This window comes from Mus musculus, chromosome 10, assembly GCF_000001635.26.
Source record: "Mus musculus strain C57BL/6J chromosome 10, GRCm38.p6 C57BL/6J".
Lineage (NCBI taxonomy): Eukaryota > Metazoa > Chordata > Mammalia > Rodentia > Muridae > Mus > Mus musculus.
In genome coordinates, this window is record NC_000076.6 from 84,772,143 (window position 1) to 84,794,922 (window position 22,780).

At 45.9% G+C, this 22,780-nt stretch overlaps 1 protein-coding gene across 6 annotated transcripts in view; it reads left to right on the forward strand.

The window, feature by feature from the left end:
• The window catches only part of Rfx4 (regulatory factor X, 4 (influences HLA class II expression)), a 150,503-nt gene that overhangs the window by 16,107 nt on the left and 111,616 nt on the right, over positions 1-22,780 (forward strand). For all 6 annotated transcript variants that reach the window (XM_030245278.1, NM_001024918.1, XM_006514115.4 and 3 more), the window contains exon 2: positions 7,873-7,959. In XM_030245278.1, the coding sequence (XP_030101138.1) occupies positions 7,873-7,959 (87 nt within the window). The remainder of the gene's footprint in view (positions 1-7,872; positions 7,960-22,780) is intronic.

Consider the following 22,780-nt stretch of genomic DNA (forward strand, 5'->3'; position numbering starts at 1 on the left):
CTCCCAGGTCCTCCTCACTCTCCAAGCCCATTCCTGCCTTGGGCCTTTACCGTCCAATCTCACCTTCTCAGACCAGCAGTTAGCATCCCTGCTACTAAAGAGTATCCCCAAACCCCTGTTATCCCATTCTGTGCCTCTAAGTCACCACTCTTATGACTCCGAAGTCCTCTTGTTTGTCTGTTTGGGTCTGCCACCGCTGTAGGACACAGGTCCTCTGAGCCAGGACCTTCTTGGTCTTGTTCATCACTAGATCTTTAGCCTAGTGCAGAGCAGGCACCCCATCCATATTTGGTGAACATGGGAAGAGAAATAAAGGCAGACAAGGGGGTGGGGCTGTCTTTGTGGTTCAGCCCCTTCCTGGATGGAACCCAGGGGCCCCTGGGCTAGGGCCTGTAGGGTTGCCATGGTAACCACTGACTGACCTGAGGAGCCCTTTGGAGAGGCAGGCCACAGCTGCTGCCTTCTAGGGTCCAGATTCTGTGTATCCCCACCAATGTGGAGTCAGGAAAGAGAGAAGAGGGACTGGGAGAGAATGATCCAGAGCAAAGCATGGCCTGGTGCTGGAGGTTATGGACAGAGATGGCCATGGCAACGCCATTCCACTGGTAATGACCTGGGCTCTGGGGAAGGGAACCTCAACACAAGTCCTCCTTGGCAGCCATCCATGGGGCATATCAACCCTTTCATGTAGCTTTTTTTTTTTTTTTTTTTTTACAGTTGTGGGTTCCTAAAAATAAGCCCTGGCACAGTGTCCTGAAAGATGGCTTAGACAGAGAGCACGAATAACACCTTCTATTAAAAACCTGGTGACACTTCTGTCAGGCAGCCTTTTCTCGGGTGTTGCATAAGACATTCCTGTTGGCATCAGAGCTCTGTTTCATATGATGCTCCCCAGGAAGCCTAGCTGCTTCCGAGCTGCCTGCACAGTTCCCAGGCTGGGGAGCCAGGCCTTTGCAAGCTGCTCCCAAGGCATTCTCACACCCCTGGCCTACCAAGTCTTTGGGCCACAGGTTGGCAAACTCTTCACCTTTTCCCGGAATCCACTTGGCCTTTCTCTACCCCATGCCCTTGTCTCTAACTGCAGCTCTTGTGCCTAACATACCACACTTTCCTTTTCTGTCTGACTGGTGGGGAATCCTTGAAGCATCAGCCAGACTTAGCCAGGCCGAGATGGATCTGTCTTCCTTCCCAAGGCCACAGGCTCTCTTTGGATGCCTTGCTTCCTTGCTGTGTGTCCTGGATCAGGATGCCGGCTTTGGAGTTAGACCTGACTCAACTCAGCCACCAGCCGTCTGAGTTACTCTACCTGGATTTGCCCTGTCTGTCTTAGTTTCTGTCCAGCAAGTCAGAGCTAGTGGGCTGTCTGCCTTGGTTTCTCTGACGAGAACAGAGGAGGCGTGTAACCCAAGGTAACTGAACTGGCATGAGGTGAACACTCAGTCACTGCTACAGTTCATAGCCCCCACCCCCACGCTGACTCTCTGGCTTCATCTCTCCAGAAAGCTCCTGGGTTCTAAGAGACAGTGCCTTTCCAGTTTCCTATGCCCCATGAGGCCAAATGGGTCCAGCACTTTGCCATTGCTATTTTAGGGCATCTTTGGAGAACCCTGGCAGGCAGGGATTTAGGAACCTGGGACCCACCCTCACGACCTCATAGCTATGAGTGGTAGCACCGGTACTTGGTACTTGAACTCAGGTGTTCTGACTCTAAATCTCACAGTCCACCAAGACCGAGTCTGCCTTCTCTCCCACCCTGTCCTGCCTGTAACGCCCTCATGACGTCATGTCAGGCATCTTGGACCTTAAAGGGAACATGATGCTGGCTAACTTCTGATTCTTCAAAGGGCTTGCTCTCTCCCCTTCGTCTTTGCCTAAGTTCTTCATCTTCCAAGGCCTTTCTGACGGAGGCTCTCCCTGTCTGTGACTCCAGCAACTGGTGTTTCATTAGTCATCTCTGCCAACTGTTTTCCTAACTATTCATAGCTCTTGGGGACAAGATATTGAATGGAGCAAATAAGGCTGAGGAAACTAAATTCTAGAAAACAAATCTGTAGGTCTTGAGATCCTAGGCCCCAGGGCTCTAGAGGAAAGGCTTCTGTTAGAATTATAAGAAAGGCACATGGCAGTAATTGTAAAATGAATACATAGACAGCTCCATCTCAGGTCCCCAAGAACGTGTCCCCAAGCTTTCACGAGGCTTTGGCTTTTAAGATTCATTTTAATCAGTGCCCTACCTTCCACCCCTCAAGTTATGAATGCATTTGTCAAGCAGAATTCTAAGCTCCAGGTGCCTGGGCCATGGTGTCTCCTGGATGGGGCAACTTCCTATTTCTTCCACCACCTCCTAGGAAATCAGTCCTCTGTATGGTTCTGCTCAGTTTCATCCTATGAAATGGAGAAAAGTTGTGGAAATCAGGGTTTCTCAGTCTTTGAACCAAAGTGAAGAGGCATGAAGGGCTGCCTGTAAGTAAAGCTGGTTAAGGTCCTGAGGAGTAAGACTCATGGGCAGGCAGAGTCTCATCCTGCTTCGGGCGGCTGGGAGCCCAGCTTGTGGTACGGCCCAGGAGGCTGAGCTCGCAGTCATCCTCATATCCTTTGCGACATTTGCCACAAGCTTGACTTTCACTACAGGAAGTCATCACGTGTGAGTGGTGAGCTCCTTCTGCACTGGAAGAGTGCCAGTGTGGCCGCGCTGGTCACAGCTGGCCGCGCTTTGTGACTTCCACTTCAAGTTCCCATATCTATAAATAGAGCTATCAAGTCATGGCGAGAACACTGTTTTGAGGTTTAATTTAGACCAATATGTGACAATGCGTTCTTGGGGGATACTTGCCACATGGTAGGAACTTCTTATTGATGGAGTAGTGGAGAGCTGGCGGGAGAACATATTTGATATGGTTTATTTAGTGTGTGCAACATCTCTGGGGCCAGGCATAGCAGACAGCTGGGTTCAAGATGGAAAATGGGAGTTGGGAATGGTGGCACATTCCTGAAATCCAGCGTATAGGAGGCAGAAGAATTGAAATGTAGAGGTCAGCCTGGGCTACAGCCTGAGACCTTGTCCAAAACAAACAAGCAAAGAGATGGGGAGGAGGCTGGAGAGGTGAGCAGTTAAGAGCGCTAATTGCTCTTCCAGAAAACCTAGGTTTGGTTCCTGACACACGCATGGTGGTTCACAGCCATCAGTAACTCCACGTTCATGGGATCTGACCCCAGAGGGCAACAGACAATGTACATACATGAACACATGTGCAGGCAAAGAGGTCATTCATGTCAAATAAATCTATAGGCTCCTACCCTCAAGAGTTCAGGAGATAGCATCTCTCTAGTACAGCTTCTTACATCAAAAAGGTGTGTGTGGGGGGGGTGGAGGGGGGTGTGTACATGCATACACACACACACATACACACAAAAGCACAACATTTTGCTTATCCTAAGTTGAGAAAAAGTCTTTGATGTGCTGTGCTTTTCCTAGCCTTGAAGATGAGGAAGATTAGAGAATCCTACAGCTGTGTGGACAGGTGTGCAGCTGTGGGGCCAGGTCTGCAGCTGTGGGGCCAGGTCTACTTATAAGTCACACGTTCTTTGAAATCTCATGGCAGTAATGTAGCATGTATTGAGGTGAGACTGGGCGCCGTGTGCTTGGTTCTAGTGGAGGGTCAAAAGAAAGGCCCAAATAAACTCCACTCCTGAGGTGTTTGAGCTGCCAGCTGAAGAGCCCGCCACACGTGCCAAAGGCTGACAAAGAAACAGGCAAGAGTATTTAGCAAAAATTATAATGTGTAGGTAGAGTTTTATTGAAAGTTCTGACACAAATCAGGTTTTGCTTGAGGTCGCAGCGCTGACACTGTCTGGGAGCCGTGTGGGAGGCAGGAGAAGGAGGCTCAGCTCCCACGTGGAGAATTGAGGTTATGACCTTGGGCTGCTGATCCTGACCTCTACCAGCTGGGTGACTTTGACCAATCATCTACTCTCTATAAGTTTTAGCTTTCTTACCTCAAAATGTATTTCTGCTCCCCCCCCCCACCCCCACCTCCGTTCCCTTTTCTCTTGAGGTGGAGTATGGATATGTTTGCCAGAGGTTCTCCACCTTAATTTTTTGTTTTATTTTATTTTTGGTTTTTCAAGGTAGGGTTTCTCTATGTAACCCTGGCTATCCTGGAACTAACTCTGTAGACCAGGCTGCCATTGAATTCAGAGATCTGCCTGACCCTCACTACCAAGTGCTGGGATTACAGGTGTATGCCACCACATTGATATGGTGTCTCTCCTAAGCCTAGAGTTTGCCTATTTGGCAAGATTGGCTGGCCAGCGAGCCCCAGAGCTCTTCCTTTTTGTTCCCCAGCACTGGGATGATAATCTGTCACACTCAACTTCTTACGTGGATGTTAGGGATCTGAACGCAGGGCCTCATGCTTTCTCGGAACTGATTCTCCAGCCCTAACACATGCCCTTTAACAACTTCATAGAGTTCTTGTGATGAGCCATATGCCAATTTGAACACTGTGGAACCCATAATTGTTCAACATGGGTTAGCCTTTGTTCCTGAATTGCATACACTACAAAGGTAGATGAGTTATAGAGCCTCATTAAAATTCAGTATAGACGCCATTCTGATTGAGATGGCAAACCCTACACAGTCCCATCCCAACCTCAACTGCAAAGTTTCTGGAAGCATGGGTACTCTAAGTAGTCACACCACAGTCTGGGCCCTTCGAGTTGACTCTGTTTGACAGATGGCCCCAAGGACATTGACCGACAAGAAGATGTTTAGAAAATTGGATAGTAACAAAGCAGGAGAAATTTCTTCGAAAAGTTGATGAAACAACTGGGGGCCTTGAACCAGAGACATGGAGACATGATAATTGTGTTCCCATCTCTGCCCGGTGTCAGAGACTGGACTCATTTGGGTGTTCCCTAGGACAGCGGAGAGCAGCCTGGCTGCACAAACAGTGTATCTTAGGGTCAGAGGGAGCCATGTGTGTGCGACAGTAGGCAGAAGAAAATACTCTCCATCACATCTTGCTTCTCTTCCCCTCATGGCCCTTTTTACTGGCCTCTGTCCTTGGGCTGGGCTTTTCTCTGTCTCCAGTGCTGGGACTGAGCCACAGAAGGCAGGAACAGGGGAGGAACATTGTTGCCTGACTTGGGACATGGCAGTCAGGGGCTGTGCCATTCTGGCCTGACTCGGGACATGGTGGTCAGGAGCTGTGCCATTCTGGCCCACCGGATGTGGAGAATAAGCTCCTCCTCTCTGGAATGTTGCCAAGTTTTCCAGAACACCCGTCCTCTTTGTGCAGAGGGTTTTCATGGCTGAACCAGGCCTTACCAAGGTTAACGGGACTGGCTTGGGTGTAGTCCATTAATGGACAGGAAGAATCTCTTCCTAGTCTCATGGAGAGGAGGGTGTGTGTGTGTGTGTGTGTGTGTGTGTGTGTGTGTGTGAATGAATATTCATGCGTGTGGGTGCACGTGCGCATGTGTGTATGCATTCCTGCAGAGACAAGAGGACATTTTCAAGTGCCACCCCTCAGGCACTGTCCACTTCATTTTTGAGACAGCCTCACTGTCTTAAATGACACATGGTAGATGAGGCTGGCGGGTCAGCAAGCCCCAGAGATGCGTCTTCTCTGCCCCACCAGTGCCAACATTATAAGCATACACCACCTAGCTGAACTCAGGGCCTAGCGCTGGCCTTACTGAGCCATCTTCCCAGCTCCAGACAGTGATGTGGTTTGATGGAGACAGATGCCGTCATGATCAGCCATGGATGCAGCCAGGGACCCGTGTCAAGGCAGGACGGGGTGAGGAAATCACAGTAGCAACATTCTGGAGAACCCTGGAAGGGTTCTGGAGACCCATTTGCTTTGGGCTACGATGTGATAGCAGGCAGACACCCACCTTGCACATCCCAGCTTTGAAATGTTACAAGCTGCTGCCTTCCTTCCCCACTGTGTCTTTGAGCTCTGTGGTCCTCGGCATTGCTCAGAGGCACCCGATTTCCACATCCTCTCAACAAGCTGGTCTTTGTTCCTCTTCTTGGATCTCCTCCCCCTACTTGTTTATAATTTTGGAAGCAGCTTTTTAAAAGAACAGTTCGTTGGGACATCACTTAGAACAGATCCAGCACTTCTCCGGGCTGTTTGCTCTCACTTGGTCCCCACTTGAGGAAACATGCCTACCTGCCTGGCTGCTTTATCCAGCCCGTACATAACCTAAGGTACTCGCTGAAGACTTTTCCTCAGCTTTTGGAAATATAAGGATTCCTTCCCATCGCCGAGCCTCCCTCTAGGTCACAGCTGCTTTCTAGGAAAAGCAGAGATTAAAATCCTCCCTTCTGAGGGTAGTTTCAGGAATGGTGTGAGATAATCTAGAAAGGACCTAGTTTAATAAGATAGGAGATCCCAGGCCCCCATATTGTGAGGGCAATGAGAACCAGGGGTGGCAGTGTGAGCCTGCAACCCTAGCATGACAGGCCAAGGCAGGAGGGTCACCAACGTAGGTGACATAGGGACTTCAAAGACAAAATGTCTACATTTTGAGACGATCTGAACTGAAAGGAAGGTGAAGAAAGCAGCCATGTTTAAACTGCATGGCTATGAATGTGGCCAGTCCTAGCCTAGGGCCACATATGCAATCCCAGGAATTGCCACATTATATAAAATCACAGTGTAAAGAATACAGAACTTGTTGGGGCAATTGTTTAGGGAGTCAAGGCTCAAAAGCAGCCAGTGGCACATAGTAAAATAATAATGATGATAATAATAATAATAATAATAATAATAATAATAAAACCAATAGCCCAGCTTGACTGTTAAGAAGTCTGCAAACACAAAGGCCTGAAGATTGGTTTTGGAAGCAGGGATCAGGATGGTAACACACTGTGAACTCCTGTCAAGTCCTAGAAGTGGGTCATGCAGGCAGAAGTGACTCTCTCTGAGAATCCTGAGTAGTAGGTGGGTGTTTGAGGCAAGAACATTGGCACATTCTTTTGGACTCTGTTCAGAAGTTTGCAGTTTTCTTACTTCATCTGATTGTTGTTACAGAAGAAATGGAGTCCAAAGAAACACCAACCTGGCCCCACACTCAACCCCGCCCCTCTGGTATCACTTACAGTGGACTATGTTGTATCCAAAGGAGGCAAGGGGTTGCATGTAGCTGATGTTGTTGAATGGTAGGATGAGTAGCGGGTATTATACAAAATGGAGTACGCCTTATGCTACATTATACAAAAATATAGACTCTTAGTTAGCTTTTGAAATTGGACAGAAAACCATACTCCTTTAGATTTTGAAGGTGTTACATAGAAACTCTTGCAGTTTTGATTTCTCCTCTCACTGCTTGGAAGAGACATCTTTGGGAATCACCTGACCAAAAAAAGGAGGTGACTTCCAGGTTCCCTGCCCTTCTCCACTTCAGCCAGAGTCCCCTGGGTTTTGTTTTTAGTTGAAGAAAAGAGTCTCCTACTGTGACAGCTAGGTTTGGGGAGCATTGCCAATGACTTGAACAAACTATGTTTTGCAAACCACATCTCAGGAACGTATCTATCTCATGTGTAAAGGAAAGATGATCCCTCGTTGGTAATACTAGGCGTCGAGTGTTCCAGAATTAGTAGAATTTGACCAAGAAATCTTCAAGTGAGTCTGCAAATGGCCATGTGGCCTGAAAGCTACTTGGCAAACTTTCACCAGCAATAGTGCATGTTTAGCAAAGCTACACAGACAGTCCATTTCTGGTTCAGCTGATGTGTAGGAAAGCTTATGGTAATATACATCTACTGTATTTGCGATGTTTCTGTCTCCTATAAACAGAAGCCTGGTAACTGATTGACTGATTGATTGATTGATTGTTTTTTTTTTTTTTCTTCTGTAGAGAGCTGGATTGAAAGATGTCTCAATGAAAGCGAGAATAAACGCTATTCCAGTCACACATCTCTGGGGAATGTGTCTAATGATGAAAGTAAGTGTTTGACTCTCATTCCTTTATGACATCCCTAGCCATGCTAGAATCCTAATGGGAGGGGTGCACTTCTGTTTAGCAAACCTTTACTCCGGCAAGGCCAGGGCAAATCACCTGGAACAAGACACTCTCTAACCAGGAATGTACTGCAGAGAGAGAGAGTGGATTCCAGTCACATGGACATGGAAATCTGGGCCAGAGCAAAGCCTGGTTTGCTGTTTACACATCTGCCCTCCACCATGGCTCTTCTAGCCTGGTTCCCTGAAGATTCCCCTCAGAGTGAAGCTATGAGTGTGTGTATGCAGACCCTGTGGGGAAAACACTTTCTGTACCCACTGTTGATGTGGCTGTGTTGGAGGTTTTCTGCTTTAGAGCAACACATTAATATCCTTGCTTCTGGAAAGTAGAGATGTCTTCTGGACCTCAGGTTGGAGCCAGATGTTAATTGCAGGATGTAAATTCCCACGTTTGCACCTTTCTTTGTGCTGTGACTGGCCTCACAGTTCAGGACTTGTATGTTCACAATTGGCATTAAAAGGGGGTGTAGCTCACTATATCATCCCTGTGGGGCAGAAGAATCTTTCTCCTTTGGGAGGGATGCAGTCTTATCTTAGCTCGGCTTTCTCCAAGCCTGAGCAGGGACCTCCCAGCCTGAGCAGGGACCACCGGCCACCAACCCTTTAGCACATTCTTTAAACTTGTGCCTTTACTGTGTGGAGGTGGACAAAGGCATAGATAGCCTTGGTAGATAGAGCCATGAAGTTTTCCAAGTAGCTGAGCTGATGTAGACCCCCAGGTGTGGCCAAGGCTTCCGGTGGCTCGCTTCCCTGCCAGCCTCGTTGGACTCATTCCTTTCAGTGCTAGCTGTTCACAACAAGTGCATGACATCATCACTGTGGCTTTAATTTGCATTTCTCTGATACCTTGAGAGGATCTTACCACATGCTACTGTTCTGCAGCCCTCTCATGTCTTCCACCTGAGTGTTTTAAAAAATAATGCTGTCTTCTCTTTAATGATATGTGAGTTGTTCCTACAATCTATCTAAGGGGATTCACCAATAAGAGTAGCACACATATCTTCTCTCCGTTTGTGGCTTTGCCTACTCTGTGGTTTTTTGAGACAGGTTGTCTCTGTATAGCCCTGGCTGTCCTGGAACTCACTCTGTAGACCAGGCTGGCCTCGAACTCAGAAATCCGCCTGCCTCTGCCTCCCAAGTGCTGGGATTAAAGGCGTGTGCCACCACTGCCGAGCCTCATTAGTAATTTTCAACAAACATTGGTCCACTTCTGGAAAAGAGCATCCATTGCCCACTGACAGGCTCCTCTGTCGGGAATCGAAGGTCATATGTGCAGGCATCCAGGTCTTCTGGGTTATGTTCTGCACTGTTGGTCTCTCTGTCTCTCATGCACCAATACCACAGCACCTTTATAGACAGTAGTGCCAGCTAACAAAGACCTCACTGCATTTCTCTTTGATGTCATTTCTTTGGGGACAGGGGCTCGCTGCTTAGGCATGGCTGGCCGCAACATGCAAGCCTCTCGCATGCATCTGCCTTCCCATGACCAAGATTACCCACAACTGTCACCATGTCTCATTTTTTTCTTCTTTATGACTATTTTGGGTAACCTACATTCTTCCATATACACTTGAGAAACATTCTTAGAAATCCATATGGACTTTAGAATTAGCTGGTAATTTTTTACATCTAGAAGAGAAGAACCTACTAAGATTTAAAAAAAAAAGGACTTCATTAAATCTACTAAAAAAGTTGGGGAGATGAGGTGCTGTTAAGATGCTTCAGCAACTGAGATCATTCGCTGCTTCCAGGTGACCTGAGCACTCAGCTCCCGGAAACTCTCTCAGGCCACTCACAGCTGCCTCTAACTCCAGCTCCAGGGAAACAGACACCCCTTCTGCCCTCCTTGAGCACTGACAAATAAATGGTGCATAGACATACTTGTAGGCATGCGCACATACACAGAAAATAAAGATAAGCAAATAAACTTCCTGAATACCTTGGAAAACCAGCTGGGGATGGTGGCATGCAACTCCACTTCCAGCCCTCAGGAGGCAGAGGCAGGCGGGTCTCTTGAGTTCCAGGACAGCCTGGTCTATAGAGTGAGTTCTAGAATAGCCAGGGCTATACAGAGAAACCCTGTCTCAAACAAACAAACAGCAATAACAACGACAAAAGCTTTTGGGAAACCAACCTCTTGACTTTTTAATCTATACATGCCATATTTGATTTCTATATTTAGATCATTTTAATTTAAAATATCATCTTACTTTGGATTTATCGCTAGGTAACTGATGTTCTTTGGTTTAATATTAATATTTTTGTAATCACTACCCATTATCACACCAGAGTGTAATTGTTTTATCAGGTACAGATAATTAGTTGACTTATGAATTTGCTTTCTGGGATTGTTCAAGATCAAAACCAGAGTCACGCGCATGCTAGGCAGGGACTCAACTGCTGAGCCCTTGAGGTTTTGAGACAGTCTTGTTATGGTCTCCTGGGTAACCTGAAACTTTTCATGCTCTTGCCCCCTCTTCTTTTGTCATGGATTACAGTAATATACCTCTATGACTGACCACATTGTCTGAATATCAAATGTACATCATGCCACCCAAAGATAGCAACAGTGCTTATTTCTCTTTTATTATCTCTACCTTTTAAAAAGTTCATTTTATCATATTTATTTATATATTTATTACTTTACTTCTTTACTTGCTTGCTTATGTATGCATGTATATATGTGTGTATGTATAAGGATATACATATATATGTATATATGTGTGTGTATATATATGTGTGTGTGTGTGTGTGTGTGTGTGTGTGTGTGTGTGTGTGTGCTTAAGTGTTACACAGCGGGCATGTGGAGGTCAGAGGACAACTTTTTTGTTTGTTTGTTTGTTTGTTTGTTTTTTGCCAGTGTCCTTAGCCTCACAAAAGTTTTGCAGTTTCATGAGGTCCCATTTATCAGTTGTTAATCTTAGAGCCTGAACTATTGGTGTTCTGTTCAGGAAGTTGTGTCCTATGCCAATTCGTTCAAGGGTATTTCCCACTTCTATGAGAATTCAGTGTATCTGGTCTTATGTTGAGGTCCTTGATTCACTTGGACTTGAGTTTTGTGCAGGGTGATAAATATGGATCTATCTGCATTCTTCTACATGCAGACATCCAGTTATACCAGCATCATTTGTTGAAGATGCTTTCTTTTCTTCTATTACATTGTTTTGGCTTCTTTACCAAAATCACATGTCCATAGGTATGTGGGTTTATTTGAGTCTTCGATTCGATTGCATTGATCAAAGTGTCTCTTTCTGTACCAACACCATGCAGAGGACAACTTTCGGCTCTCTTTCCACCATGTGCACTGAACTTAGGCTGTCAAGCCCAGAAAGCAAGCCCCCTCACGAGCCCACTCCCAGCCCAATCTTTTTGCGTTGTTTTTGTTTGTTTGTTTGTTTGTTTCCTGTGCTGTGGTGCACTAGCTGGGACCGCTAGAGTGATGCCCAGTTGAAGAGGTGAGCCAGGCATCCTTGTCTTGCTCCCAGACCAATCTATGAGCGTTTTTAGTGAGTCTCTTCAAAGAGGATTCTTTGTATGTGGATTTTTACATCCTTTCTTTCAGACTGAGAAAACCCCTTCTTTTCCTAGCACACTAAGAGATTTTACATGCACGGTTGTTAAATTTCACCAAATATCTTTTTCTGCATCCGTTGCAAAGGCCATGTGTCTCTCTCCTTGTTTTCTGTTAACATTGTGAATTACATTGATTACAGAATTTTTGCTTTCCTTGAATAAACTATATACTTGGTCAGAAGTGTCACCTTTTGGAGTATGCATTCCTGGGTTATACTGACGACTAGTCTATACCTCTCTCTGTTTCAGTTAACTCAGTCCTAAAGTGGGAATAACAGGGGTAATACCAGCATTTTAAGTTTTGAGAATTTAATGAATAAAAATGTGGAAAGGGCTTGGAAAAAAAAGTGCTTTGCACCCAGTAATTGGTTTTATCTGAATAATTGTTAATTATTGCTTAGTATTATTGCTGTTATTAGGACTATGTTGATGACATTTATTGGTTGTGATTTTTATAACTGTCCTTAGCAGATTTCTCTGTGAAACTCGTGAAAGTCTCATGGAGGGGTGTGACGCTTCCACTTTTCCATTTGCTTTGGGAAGCCTGTAAGAAAGCTGCTTCCTTCTTAACTATGAGAATTCCTCATGAAGGAAATCTTTGAGTTTTCCTTTGAAGGAAGGTGTTTAACATCTGATTAAATATTTTAAGTGGGTAACCATCATTTTCCTATTTTAACAAATTGTTATTTTTAAGAATGTATAGTTTGTATCTCAACATTTATCTGTGTACTAGCTAGTTTTATGTCAAGTTGACACAGCTAGAATTATCTGAGAAGAGGGAACCATGGTTGAGAAAATGCTTCCAGAGCACTGGCCCATAGGCAAGCCTGTAGGACATTTTTGTAATTATTGATTGACGTGGGAGGGTGCAACCCATTGTGGGTGAGTCAACTGCTGGGCAGATGGATCTGGGCATGTAAGAAAGGAGGCTGAGCAAGCCATGGGGAGCAAGCCAGTACGCAGTGTCCTTCCAAGGCTCCTTTCTGTCTTCAGTCCCTACCTTCAGGCTCCTGCCCTGGCCTCTCTCAGCAATGAAGAGATAAGATAGAAGTTGAAATTAACCCTTTCTTCCCCAGGTTGTTTTTGGTGATGATCTTTATCCCAGCAATAGAAACCCTGACAGACATGGCAAATGTCCCAACTCTCCCTCCATCTCTTATGTCATCTTTATGATCTCTCTTGATTTACCCCTCATCTCTTGCATTTATTTCTACTCTTTTGTTCCTTATTTATTCCCTTTCTTCTTTGAATTTAATTTGTTGACTTTCTCTAGTTTGGGGTAGATAATTGATTCAGCCTTTTCTAAGATATACATTTAATATTATAAATTTCCCTCGAAGCACAGTTTAGCTGTATGCCATAGCTTTTCCTTTCCTCCACCTTTCTCCCCTCCCCTTCTCTCCCTCTCCCTCTCCCTCTCCCTCTCCCTCTCCCTCTCCCTCTCCCTCTCCCTCTCCCTCTCCCTCTCCCTCCCTCTCTCTCTCTCTCTCTCTCTCTCCTAGGTTCGGAACCTGGGCTTCATGCATGCTAGGCACATGATCCCGCTCTGAGCTACATCCTGGCCCTGTGTTCCACATCGTGTGTGTTACCTTCCATTATAAAGCAGTGACCTGCTTTAAGCCTTCTGCTGTGATGCTCTCTCTTGCCTGTGGCATATCCCCAGGCCCACAGCTTACTCTCCAAGCCTTTGCCACTGCTTAGCTGTCATCCACTTCCCAATTTCACCTAGCTCTGCCGTATTGTAGAACATCTTCTGTACAATGTCAATATTTGAAATTGTTGAGGCTCACTTCCTGTCCCAGCGCAGGCTTTGTCTTGGCAAATGCCACAAGGAGGAAGATGCTTTGGCCGTCAGTCAGGTGGGGCTGGATGGCCGTGTTCTTCACACACACCACATCCTTAAAGATCCTGCTGTCTTCTTGGTTTGGAGACAAATGTATTTAAAGTTCCAGCTGATTGTAATTGCTTCCAATTATCCTTTCAGTTTTGTTAGTTTTTAACTTAAAAATATTAATTTCTTGAGAAATTTAGGATTGCTATATTCCCTTATCAATCATCACCATCATCAAACATTTCTCCTCTATCACATCTACTCATATATTTTGCCTTGAAGTTTTTCCCCAACTACCCCAGCTTCTTTCTGGGTTGTTATAGTGTACTTTTCATTTTTCTATTCTGATTTTGCTAAATTCAGGAGTAAGGTTTTTGGTATTGTTTGCTTGTTGCTGGGGATGGAACCCAGAGTTGCATATGTTCAGGGCACACACTCTGCTAATGAGCCCCTCCTCTAGCCCTACGATGAAGGTTGTTCCACTGTTCTGTGTGGTATTGGGAATTGACCCAAATGCTTTGTGTGGGCCAGGCAAGCCCTCTGCCACCAAACTGCCACAGGCTGGTTGTTGTTGTTGGCTGGGTTTTTTGTTGTTGTTGTTGTTGTTTTGAGTGTGTGTGTCTCTAAAACTATAAAAAAAAAAGTCACTTGATAATCTTCACCTTTATTGAAGATCTCTCTTACTTTGGTCAGCAGTGTTAGCAACATACTTAGTGTTGTCTTTTGTGGGGCTGAGGGTGGTTTATGGAAGGCTTGTTTAAACCGATGCTTTCTTCAGCTCATTTTCAAAGCAGACATTCTTTTAGAGAGGCAATCCTAGTTTGGGGAGATGGCTCAGAGGTTAAGGTGCTTGGCTGCACAGCTTAGGGACTATAGTTTGACTGACAGTACCTCTCTCAAGAGTAGTGTGGCCACAGGTGTCTATGAGTTCAGTATTGTGGGTCAGAGACAGAAGGGCTTCCAGAGCACCTTTGCCAGCCAGCTAGCCAAATGGCTGAGCTCTATGCTCAGTGAGAGACCCTGACTCAGAAACTAAGCAGAGAGTGATTGAGGAAGACACCCAGTGTCAACCTCTGACCACTACACTCATGTGCACATATGTGCACAAATGTGCGTGCGCGCGCGCACACACACACACACACACACACACACACACACACACCATTGTGGAAATCTTGGGGACTGCAATCCTCTTACTATGTCTGCTTTGGCTTGCTCCTTTTCACCTTATGCTCAGCATGAGAGCATGCGTTTAGTCCACTGACCTCATGCTGACCTCCCAGGCCCGCCCTTGAGCGAGCTTCTGATCTAAGTATGTCGGACACCACAAGAGACCTGATATTTATTTTTGTTGATTTGCTTCTCTGTCCCCCTCCCTCAGTTCTTTATTTTTGCCAGTTCTGGGATCATTTTTCATGTGTGCGAAGAGATTGTTTTCCTGAGTTCTATGCTTGTAGTAGCACAATGCAGTGTGGCGCATGTCACTTCAGGGGTCTTTATTGGTTGGTATTTTTCTGAAGGATGCTGGATATAAAATTCTAGGTCAGTGTGGGATTTGAATTTTTGACTTTCTTGTCAACATGTTAAAGTTAGTATTTCAATTATCTTCTAAATATTAAAAAAAAAAAACATGTCTCTTGGGTGTGAATCTACAGAGGAGCCCTCATTTCTCTGAATGCAGTGTGGTGTTTTCTTGTTGCTGTTAAAGTTATCTTCTCGGCCTTCTCTTTTCAGTGGCATAGAGGTAGCGCCCACACATAGGACTTTTCTTCATGGGGAGCAGTGTTTCTCTGATCTAACGGTTGTCATCAGATCTGTGCCTGTCTTAGTCCTTGTCTTTCAGATCTATTTTCTGCCCTTTGCTCCCTCCTTTGGAAACATTATACGAGAATGCCTGACTGCAGATCTCATGCTTCTGTTAGGCTCTGGCTAGCCCATCTTCTTGATTGCAGATCTCACGATGCTTGTTAGGCTGTGGTTAGTCCCTCTTCCTTCTAGCCCTTTTCTCGACCTACTCGGCATGCTTTAAAGCACCGGTTCTGAGGATCGAACTTAGATCCCCGGGCTTGGAGACAAGCACTTCACCAGCTGGGTTTTCTCCCCAGGCGCCTCAGCCGCCATTTTCTATCATGTCTTGTTCACTGTGAAGATGCTCAAGAGCAGGAGGCAGAAATCCAAGAGCTGGGTTTGGAGTTCCATTGCTCCAAGCAGAGAGTTGAAAGAAGGCATGGAAAACAGGCCGGGAGATGTGAGCTTCTGGCCCTGTGATGCAGTTTTATGTCAGCTTGACACAAGCTGTAGAGATTTGAGAGAAGTAAGCATCAACTAAGAACATGTCTCCAGAAGACTGGGCTGTAAGCAGGCAAGCCCAGACAGCCTTTTCTTTTTTCTTGGTTCTTGGTTTTTCTTTGATTAGATTTGGTTTTGGTATTTTAAGACCGTGTTTCTCTGTGTAGTCCTGGCTGTTCTGGAATTCATGCCATACACCTGGAGGACTTCAAGCTCATAGACATTTTCCTGCCTCTACCTCCCCTATTAATGACATGTGCCACACTACCCAGCATGCATTTTTCTTAATTAGCAATCGATATGGAAGGGCCCTGCCCATTTTGAGTAGGACCACCCTTGGGCTGGTGGTCCTCGGTCCTATAAGAAAGCAGACTGAACAAACCAGGAAGAGTAAGCCAGTAAGCAGCACGCCTCCATGACCCCTGTGTCAGCTCCTGCCTCCACGTTCCTGCCTGGCTTTATTTCCTTCTCTGACGTCATGGAAATGATGTCATGGGATGATTAGCAGTCCAAAGAAGGAGCTGCGAGTCTGATGGCTAAGGTGCCTCTGAAGCCCATTGAGGTGGTGGTTTCAGGCTACTGTGCAGTCTTAGAACCAAGAGGGCACTCCCAGGGCTCCCCTCAAGGTGCAGGTTTGAAAAGATGAGGTGAAGCCTTGCTGTATTAGTCACAGGGGAAACTGAAGAGACACAGGTGACAAGATAGCTCCAAAGAGCAAGATGCCAATGGGATGGTTCGGAACTCTTTTTCTCTCTCTGGGAACTAGAGTCTGTGCAGTCTCAAACCTTCAGGCTGCCCTTTCTTACTACCTAAGCATCAAAGGACTCTAGCCTCCAGCTTGTATCTTATTAGGAACCACGACCTTCTGTTCTGCCCTGGTACTGACAGACCAGGTGCATGCTCACAAATGATCCTTGTAGCTTGGGGAACGGGATCTCTTTCCCCTCCAATTGGTCCACTCTGAGTCCGCTCTTCTCTCTTTCTTCCAGTTTCTGATGGTGGCTCTCCCAGAGGCTGGCCTTATCCCAAAGGCTGGCTCCTTCCTTTACCTTCAGATCCTCTTGACTCACCATGAGGTGACAGAGAGCGCTTAGCAGCCTGACATCATAGGAAGCCATGCTGGTCACGAGGTGATGTGATACAGGGCTGTTCTATCAAGGTAGCTCCCTATTTCAAGGTTCTGTAAGTGAAAGTCTCCCCTTTCTCCACTCAGCTCACTCAGGGTCCCTCAGTTTATTACCCAGTTTGGGGCCTTGTAACTACGTAAGGGGGATTCCAGAGAACAGGAACTGTTGTTAAATCACATTTGACATTCCTAACAGGGAAAGAATGATACGAAGATTGCTGGGCTTTATCCGATAGGGAGAAGACAGGCTAGGGGAGGGATGGACTGCTTCGTAAGTCCATCAAGCTGTGGGCAAAAATCTCCCTGATAGTGGCAGGGAGAGCTCAGATAGTAGCCCAGGCTAGACATTGCCTTAATGTCAGAAACAAGAGGTGTCTCCTACAGGGAAATCTCCATGAGCGTTTTTTTAATCTTTACCACCACCTCCACCACCACCATCATGATCATTATCATCATTTGTGGTGGTGGAGTTAGAACCCGGGGCCATGTATGCTGGATAAGTGTTCTACTGTCAGCCTATGGCTGCTTTTGAAGAACAGGATCACCTTCCTGGGTGTCAGCTGCAGCCTTAGTGCAAGAATGCGGGGCTGTCAGTTTGCCAACGAGGCACCAGAATACAGATTTAAGATGCTCCACCAATTCCTTCCTCCCTGGCCCGCTTGTCTGTCCTCCTCAGGGAAAAGTGCCTGCTTTAGGGAAAACAGTCTTTACATGTTTGCTTTAGCAAGACATCCTTTCACCTGTGTGCCCCATCATTTGACGTAAATTTCCAAAGAACTAGAAGTGACAGAGAGCGCTTAGCAGTGTGACATCATAGGAAGCCATGGTGGTCACGAGGTGACGTGATACAGGGCTGTTCTATCAAGGTAGCTCCCTGTTTCAAGGTTTTGTAAGTGAAAGTCTCCCCTTTCTCCACTCAGCTCACTCAACTTCCTTTCAGTTCTGTGTCATTATTTTCTCTCTCGCACAAATGGTGTTTATACAAACATGCACACGGCTGTGACTTGATGTGTTCATTCCGGGTTAGCCCAGGAGTGCTCAGTGTTGGTAAGACAGGGATCACCAGGCACACACCGATAATGCCAGCACTTGGGAGGTAGATACAAGAGGACCAGGCATTCTCAGCCATCCTTGGCTATGTCATAAGTTTGAAGCTAGCCTAGGCTACATAAAACCCTGTCTCAAATAAAAAAGAGAGAAAGAAAAAAAAATAAGTTTTTTGGTTTTTTTGGTGTTTTTTTCCCCCAAGCTTCCATTACAAGCAAGCAATGATAGATAGCCCTAAATTTGTATCATTCCCATGCGTCTGGATATAACCCAGGTGTGAGGCTCCTGCTTAAAGGGCATTTGAGATTTCAGCAAGGTCTATCAAAGGGCCCTGTGCTCCGGGCGGGGGGCGGAGGGGGGACCGATTCCACATCCTCTCTGAGGCACGGTTCTTGCTTCTCAGGCTTGTGGCAGACTTCTGGGGCGTTCATGTGGGATTTTACCAGTCTGATAAGCGACCTGTGCAATATTAGTGTTTCTCTTTCCATTGATGAAGACACACTTCCTCATAATAAGAATACTGGAGACCTGAGTATTGAAAGTGAAACCATTTATTTTACAAGTTGCAAAGTGGGGCATCAACCTACAGAGAAGGCCAAAAATAAATAAATAAATAAATAAATATGAATAAATAAAAAAGACTGATGTGCCAAGTTGGCTCAGACTAGTCGTGTTTATAATGCTAAATGCATCCTGCCCCCTCCTTGGGTTACACTGACTGAGGTCTTCAGCCTGAGGGATTTCCCTTTTCTAGGATAGCCCTCTCCCAGGTCTACAGACCTCCTCCCCTTTTCTGATTCCAGGCTTAGTCATTTAGCATATTGTTGGTAATTTTTCAGCCTTTAGAAAAGGTAAAAAATGCCCAGGCAAACAGATGCCCGCGTCCAGCTCCGGAAGAGAGGGGACCAATGTGTCCTGCTCATCTGCCATTCACAGATGTGAAGATGGACCACAGTGGCTAACTTCTTACGCCTACCAACATGCTTAGGCAGTTCTCCTTCCGGGCTCAGGGTCTTTCTCCTCCTGGTTCTGTGGAGCTTGCTTATGTGTGGAGGGCAGATGAGCCCACGACGCACACTGTGTTTGTGGTTTTTCCAAGTGAGCCACTGTCTTTGAAAATCATGGCACGTTTTCTGTTCCCTCACACAGAAAGTTTTGAAAAAAAATTTTTTTTTGTGGTGAAAATATATGAAAGTTTTCTTGTACAGCTTTCAGGTTCCATATCTGAGTTAGATGGGCTCCGCCCTAAACAGAGGCTATAGAGGAAGCAGCACAATACTGCCAACATCACTGTTGTGTCTGGGACTGAGCCCTGTTCCCACAGGGAGATGGATTTGCTGTCAAGGGTTGGTGCCACTGCCAAGAGCCCTGCTTACCACACACCCTGCTCACCAGCTGGGGCTCTTCGGTGGATGGAGAAGGAGGTGACTTAGGGGGAATGAAACATTGGCCAACTGCCTGTTCCCAACAGGTGAGGCCGGCCAGGTGTGGGCAGACCAGCACAATGGAAGGAAATAGAATTAGAACTTGGAAGTGAAACCCAAGACCCGCATGAACTTGAACCTTTCCTCTTTTGATTTGGAGAGGTAATTAATTTAGAGACTTTCTCCCATCACATTAAACTTCACCAATCGGTCTTCAGGCAGGAAATAGCCTAGAACAGATACCTAGATATGGCAAATTAAATCAGCACTGGGACTAAACCACTAGGGGGAAAAACAACCAGGCAGAAACTATGTTCTTTAAGCCTCCAGTCCATTACTGCAAGCTGGAAAGAAAGCCAGGCTCATGGATGCGGAGTGTGGGAGGTTTCGACAAGGGTAAGATGTGCTCATTGCTTTCCCTCCCTCAACATCCACATGACCTTAGACAAATGGCTTACTTCACTGAGCCTCTCGTCTCTCCTCTGTAAGAGGAGAAAATGCTAATAACACATGGTTATTAGCTAATAACATCAACTCTCACACTGATGAACCCTAAACACCATAGATGCTCTGTGTGTGTGTGTGTGTGTGAGTGTGTGAACTCACCTGCTTGTTAGAGCAGCTGTGAAAACTAAACAGGCTTCATGAAAGGCTTGCATACTCTTGGCATGCTACAAGTCTTCCATGTATGTCCCTTCGTGTGCTGGTATTCCATGTGCTTTCTGAAGCCAGACGGAAGGGCTCACCCTTTAATTTGGTATTATCCAATCATCTCTTTATTCCACAAATACTTTCTGGGCCTCTGCTGTATGTTAGCACCAGAGATACCCCGAGCAGGGTCTGTGCCTTCTGAACTTTCAGCCCAGCAAGGCAGCTGTCCACTGAAGGCTTACATCATCCAGAATTTGAATGTTGACACTTGAAACCCAAAGTGATGGTATTTAGAGGTGGAGGTCTAGGGAGGGGGGGCTAGAGCATGAGGGTGAGGGTGAGGTCTTCAAGAATGAATGAGTGCCATTATAAAAGAGGCTGCGGAGAGCTTCTTGCCCATCCTGCCATGGAGTGGGGGTTGGGGAGCACTGCATATGCTAAACAGCTCCTGTGAACCAGGAAGAGATCCCTCACCAGATGTGGAATCTTTTTGCGCCTTGACCATCTTGAGTGTCTCAATGTCCAGAAGTGTGCAAATAGACACCTCATTGTTCAGAAGCTACCTAGTCTATGGCATTTCGTTACAGAAGCTGGAATACAGTCATGGAACAGTAATTCTACCCTGAAGTGGGGGCTCTGCTAGGGAGAAGACAGGCGGCTATGGGACCACTGTCTTCTATGAGTCCCTGTGCAGGACAGTGACCTGGGTGGTGACCCTCTTGGAGAAGCTGCAACTTTGAGAGGCTCAGGGAAGACCTCAGTAGCATGTACACTGTAATGTTCATCTTGAACTCAGAAATCCATCTGCCTCTGCCTCCCAAGTGCTGGGATTAAAGGCATGTGCCACCATTGCCCGGCGAAAATAGATTTTTTAAAAATATGGTATGTTCTGATTACAATTTCCTGTCCCCCAACTCTCCCCAGATCCTCCCCCACTTCCCTACCCACCAAACCTCCCTCCCCCATTAGAATACAAGGAGACATCTAAAAGATAACAATAAGATAAAATATAAACAAACCAGGATAGGAAAAAACAAGTGAAGAGGGAAAAAAAAAAAGAGTCAAAGAAAAAGCACAAGAGACACATAGACATTGAGACATATCTGCACACTCAGAAAAACCCATAAAAGCGAAAGCCGGCAACCATAATATATTTGCAAAAGGTTTTTAAGGGAGAAACAAACAAATAAAACAAAATAAAAACAAAACAAAAATCCTCCAAAAATACCATTGAGCTTATTTTGCATTGAGGTTCTGCTGCTGGGTATGGGGCCTGTCCTTTAGTGTGGTTTGTATACCCAGTGAGACTCTGTTGAAGAAAACTAACTCTTCCTTTTTTAGCTGGTAGTTGGAGCTCAAGAGAGTTAGAAGCTGTGTCTGCTTTTTCTCAGCCTTTACACTCCGCATAGGTAGCAGGCACTCAATTAACATTTGGTAGAAGCAACCAGTCCTCCAGGAGAATTAGGATTAGGGGTCAGGCCTGGGAGTGACCCCCGTTAAGGGAGGGAGGCTAGGCATTCAGAGCTGGGCATAGAGACACAAATGGCCCAGAGGGTGGGAGGAGCCCAGGAGGCAGAAGGCATCTGGTTGGCGATGAGATCAAAGGCCCATACTGGCTTTGGATGGGACAGTTCTTGCCTAAATATAGTCAGTCACCCTACGGCCCAGTACCAAGCCCCAGCCCACTTTTACCAACCATTTGGACTTGGGGAGTTGTGTAGTCTCCACAAAACTTTGTTTTTTAATTTGTAAGTATATACAACTTCTTCCTAACCATGACCAGAGGAATGGAATGAGGTAGGCTGAAGAGAGCACTGCACAGTGTCTAGCCCCAGTGCTATTTCAAAGAATGTTAGTATTATTTTGATATTTTAAAATATACATATATGTATATATCTACACATAAAATAAATAAATCTTTTTAAAAAAAGAACGACACCAATAAACATGTAGTGTAATATTCAGCTTCTATAGCTGAATATTTTCAAAAAAATTTTTTTTACTTTATCTGCATTTATTTTATGATGAATTTATTCCCGGGCCATGAGCTTTTGTTTCTTCAGTTTCTTCTGGGATATCTTTTCCTTCTGTGCAGCCTCCTCTTCTGGCTTTGGAATGATTTGTTCCTTCTCAGTGAGGATCATCTCAGTGTGGCAGGGGGAGCTCATGCATGGGTTAATCCGGCCATGAGCTCTGTAGGGTCGTCGGCGCATCTTAGGTGTCTTGTTCACCTGGATGTGTTCAATGACTAGCGAATCTACACCTAAACCCTTGAGTTCAGCATTACTCTCTGCATTTTTAAGCGTGTGCAGCAGAAGTTCAGCAGTCCTTTTTGGCCACCGTCCCTGTGTCCAGCCCCACCGTTTGGCCTGGGCGCACCTACCGGCTCTACCATTATACCGCCAGAACGGCACACATTGCTTCTTTAAAGTGACATCCTTCAGATACTTGGTGGCTTTGAGGATATGCATAACCTTGATGGCCTGGGCAGATTCCCGGGTGTTCTTAAAGTGAACATGAAGGTTTGAACCTCTTGATTTGCATGATTTTGTGGGGTTTTCTGGGTCAAGAGAGTAGCGAACCATCTTCACAGATCACCTCTGGCTGCTTACAGGAAGAGGAAGCCAAAATACTTATTTTTATTTTATGTGTATGAGTGTCTGCCTGCCTGCATGTCTGTGCACCATGTGTGTGGCTGGTGTCTGTAGTGTCAGATGCCCTTATACTGGAGTTATAGAGAATTGTGAGCCACTACTGGAATGCTGGAAACCAAGCTCAGATGCTCCACAAGACGCACTGACAC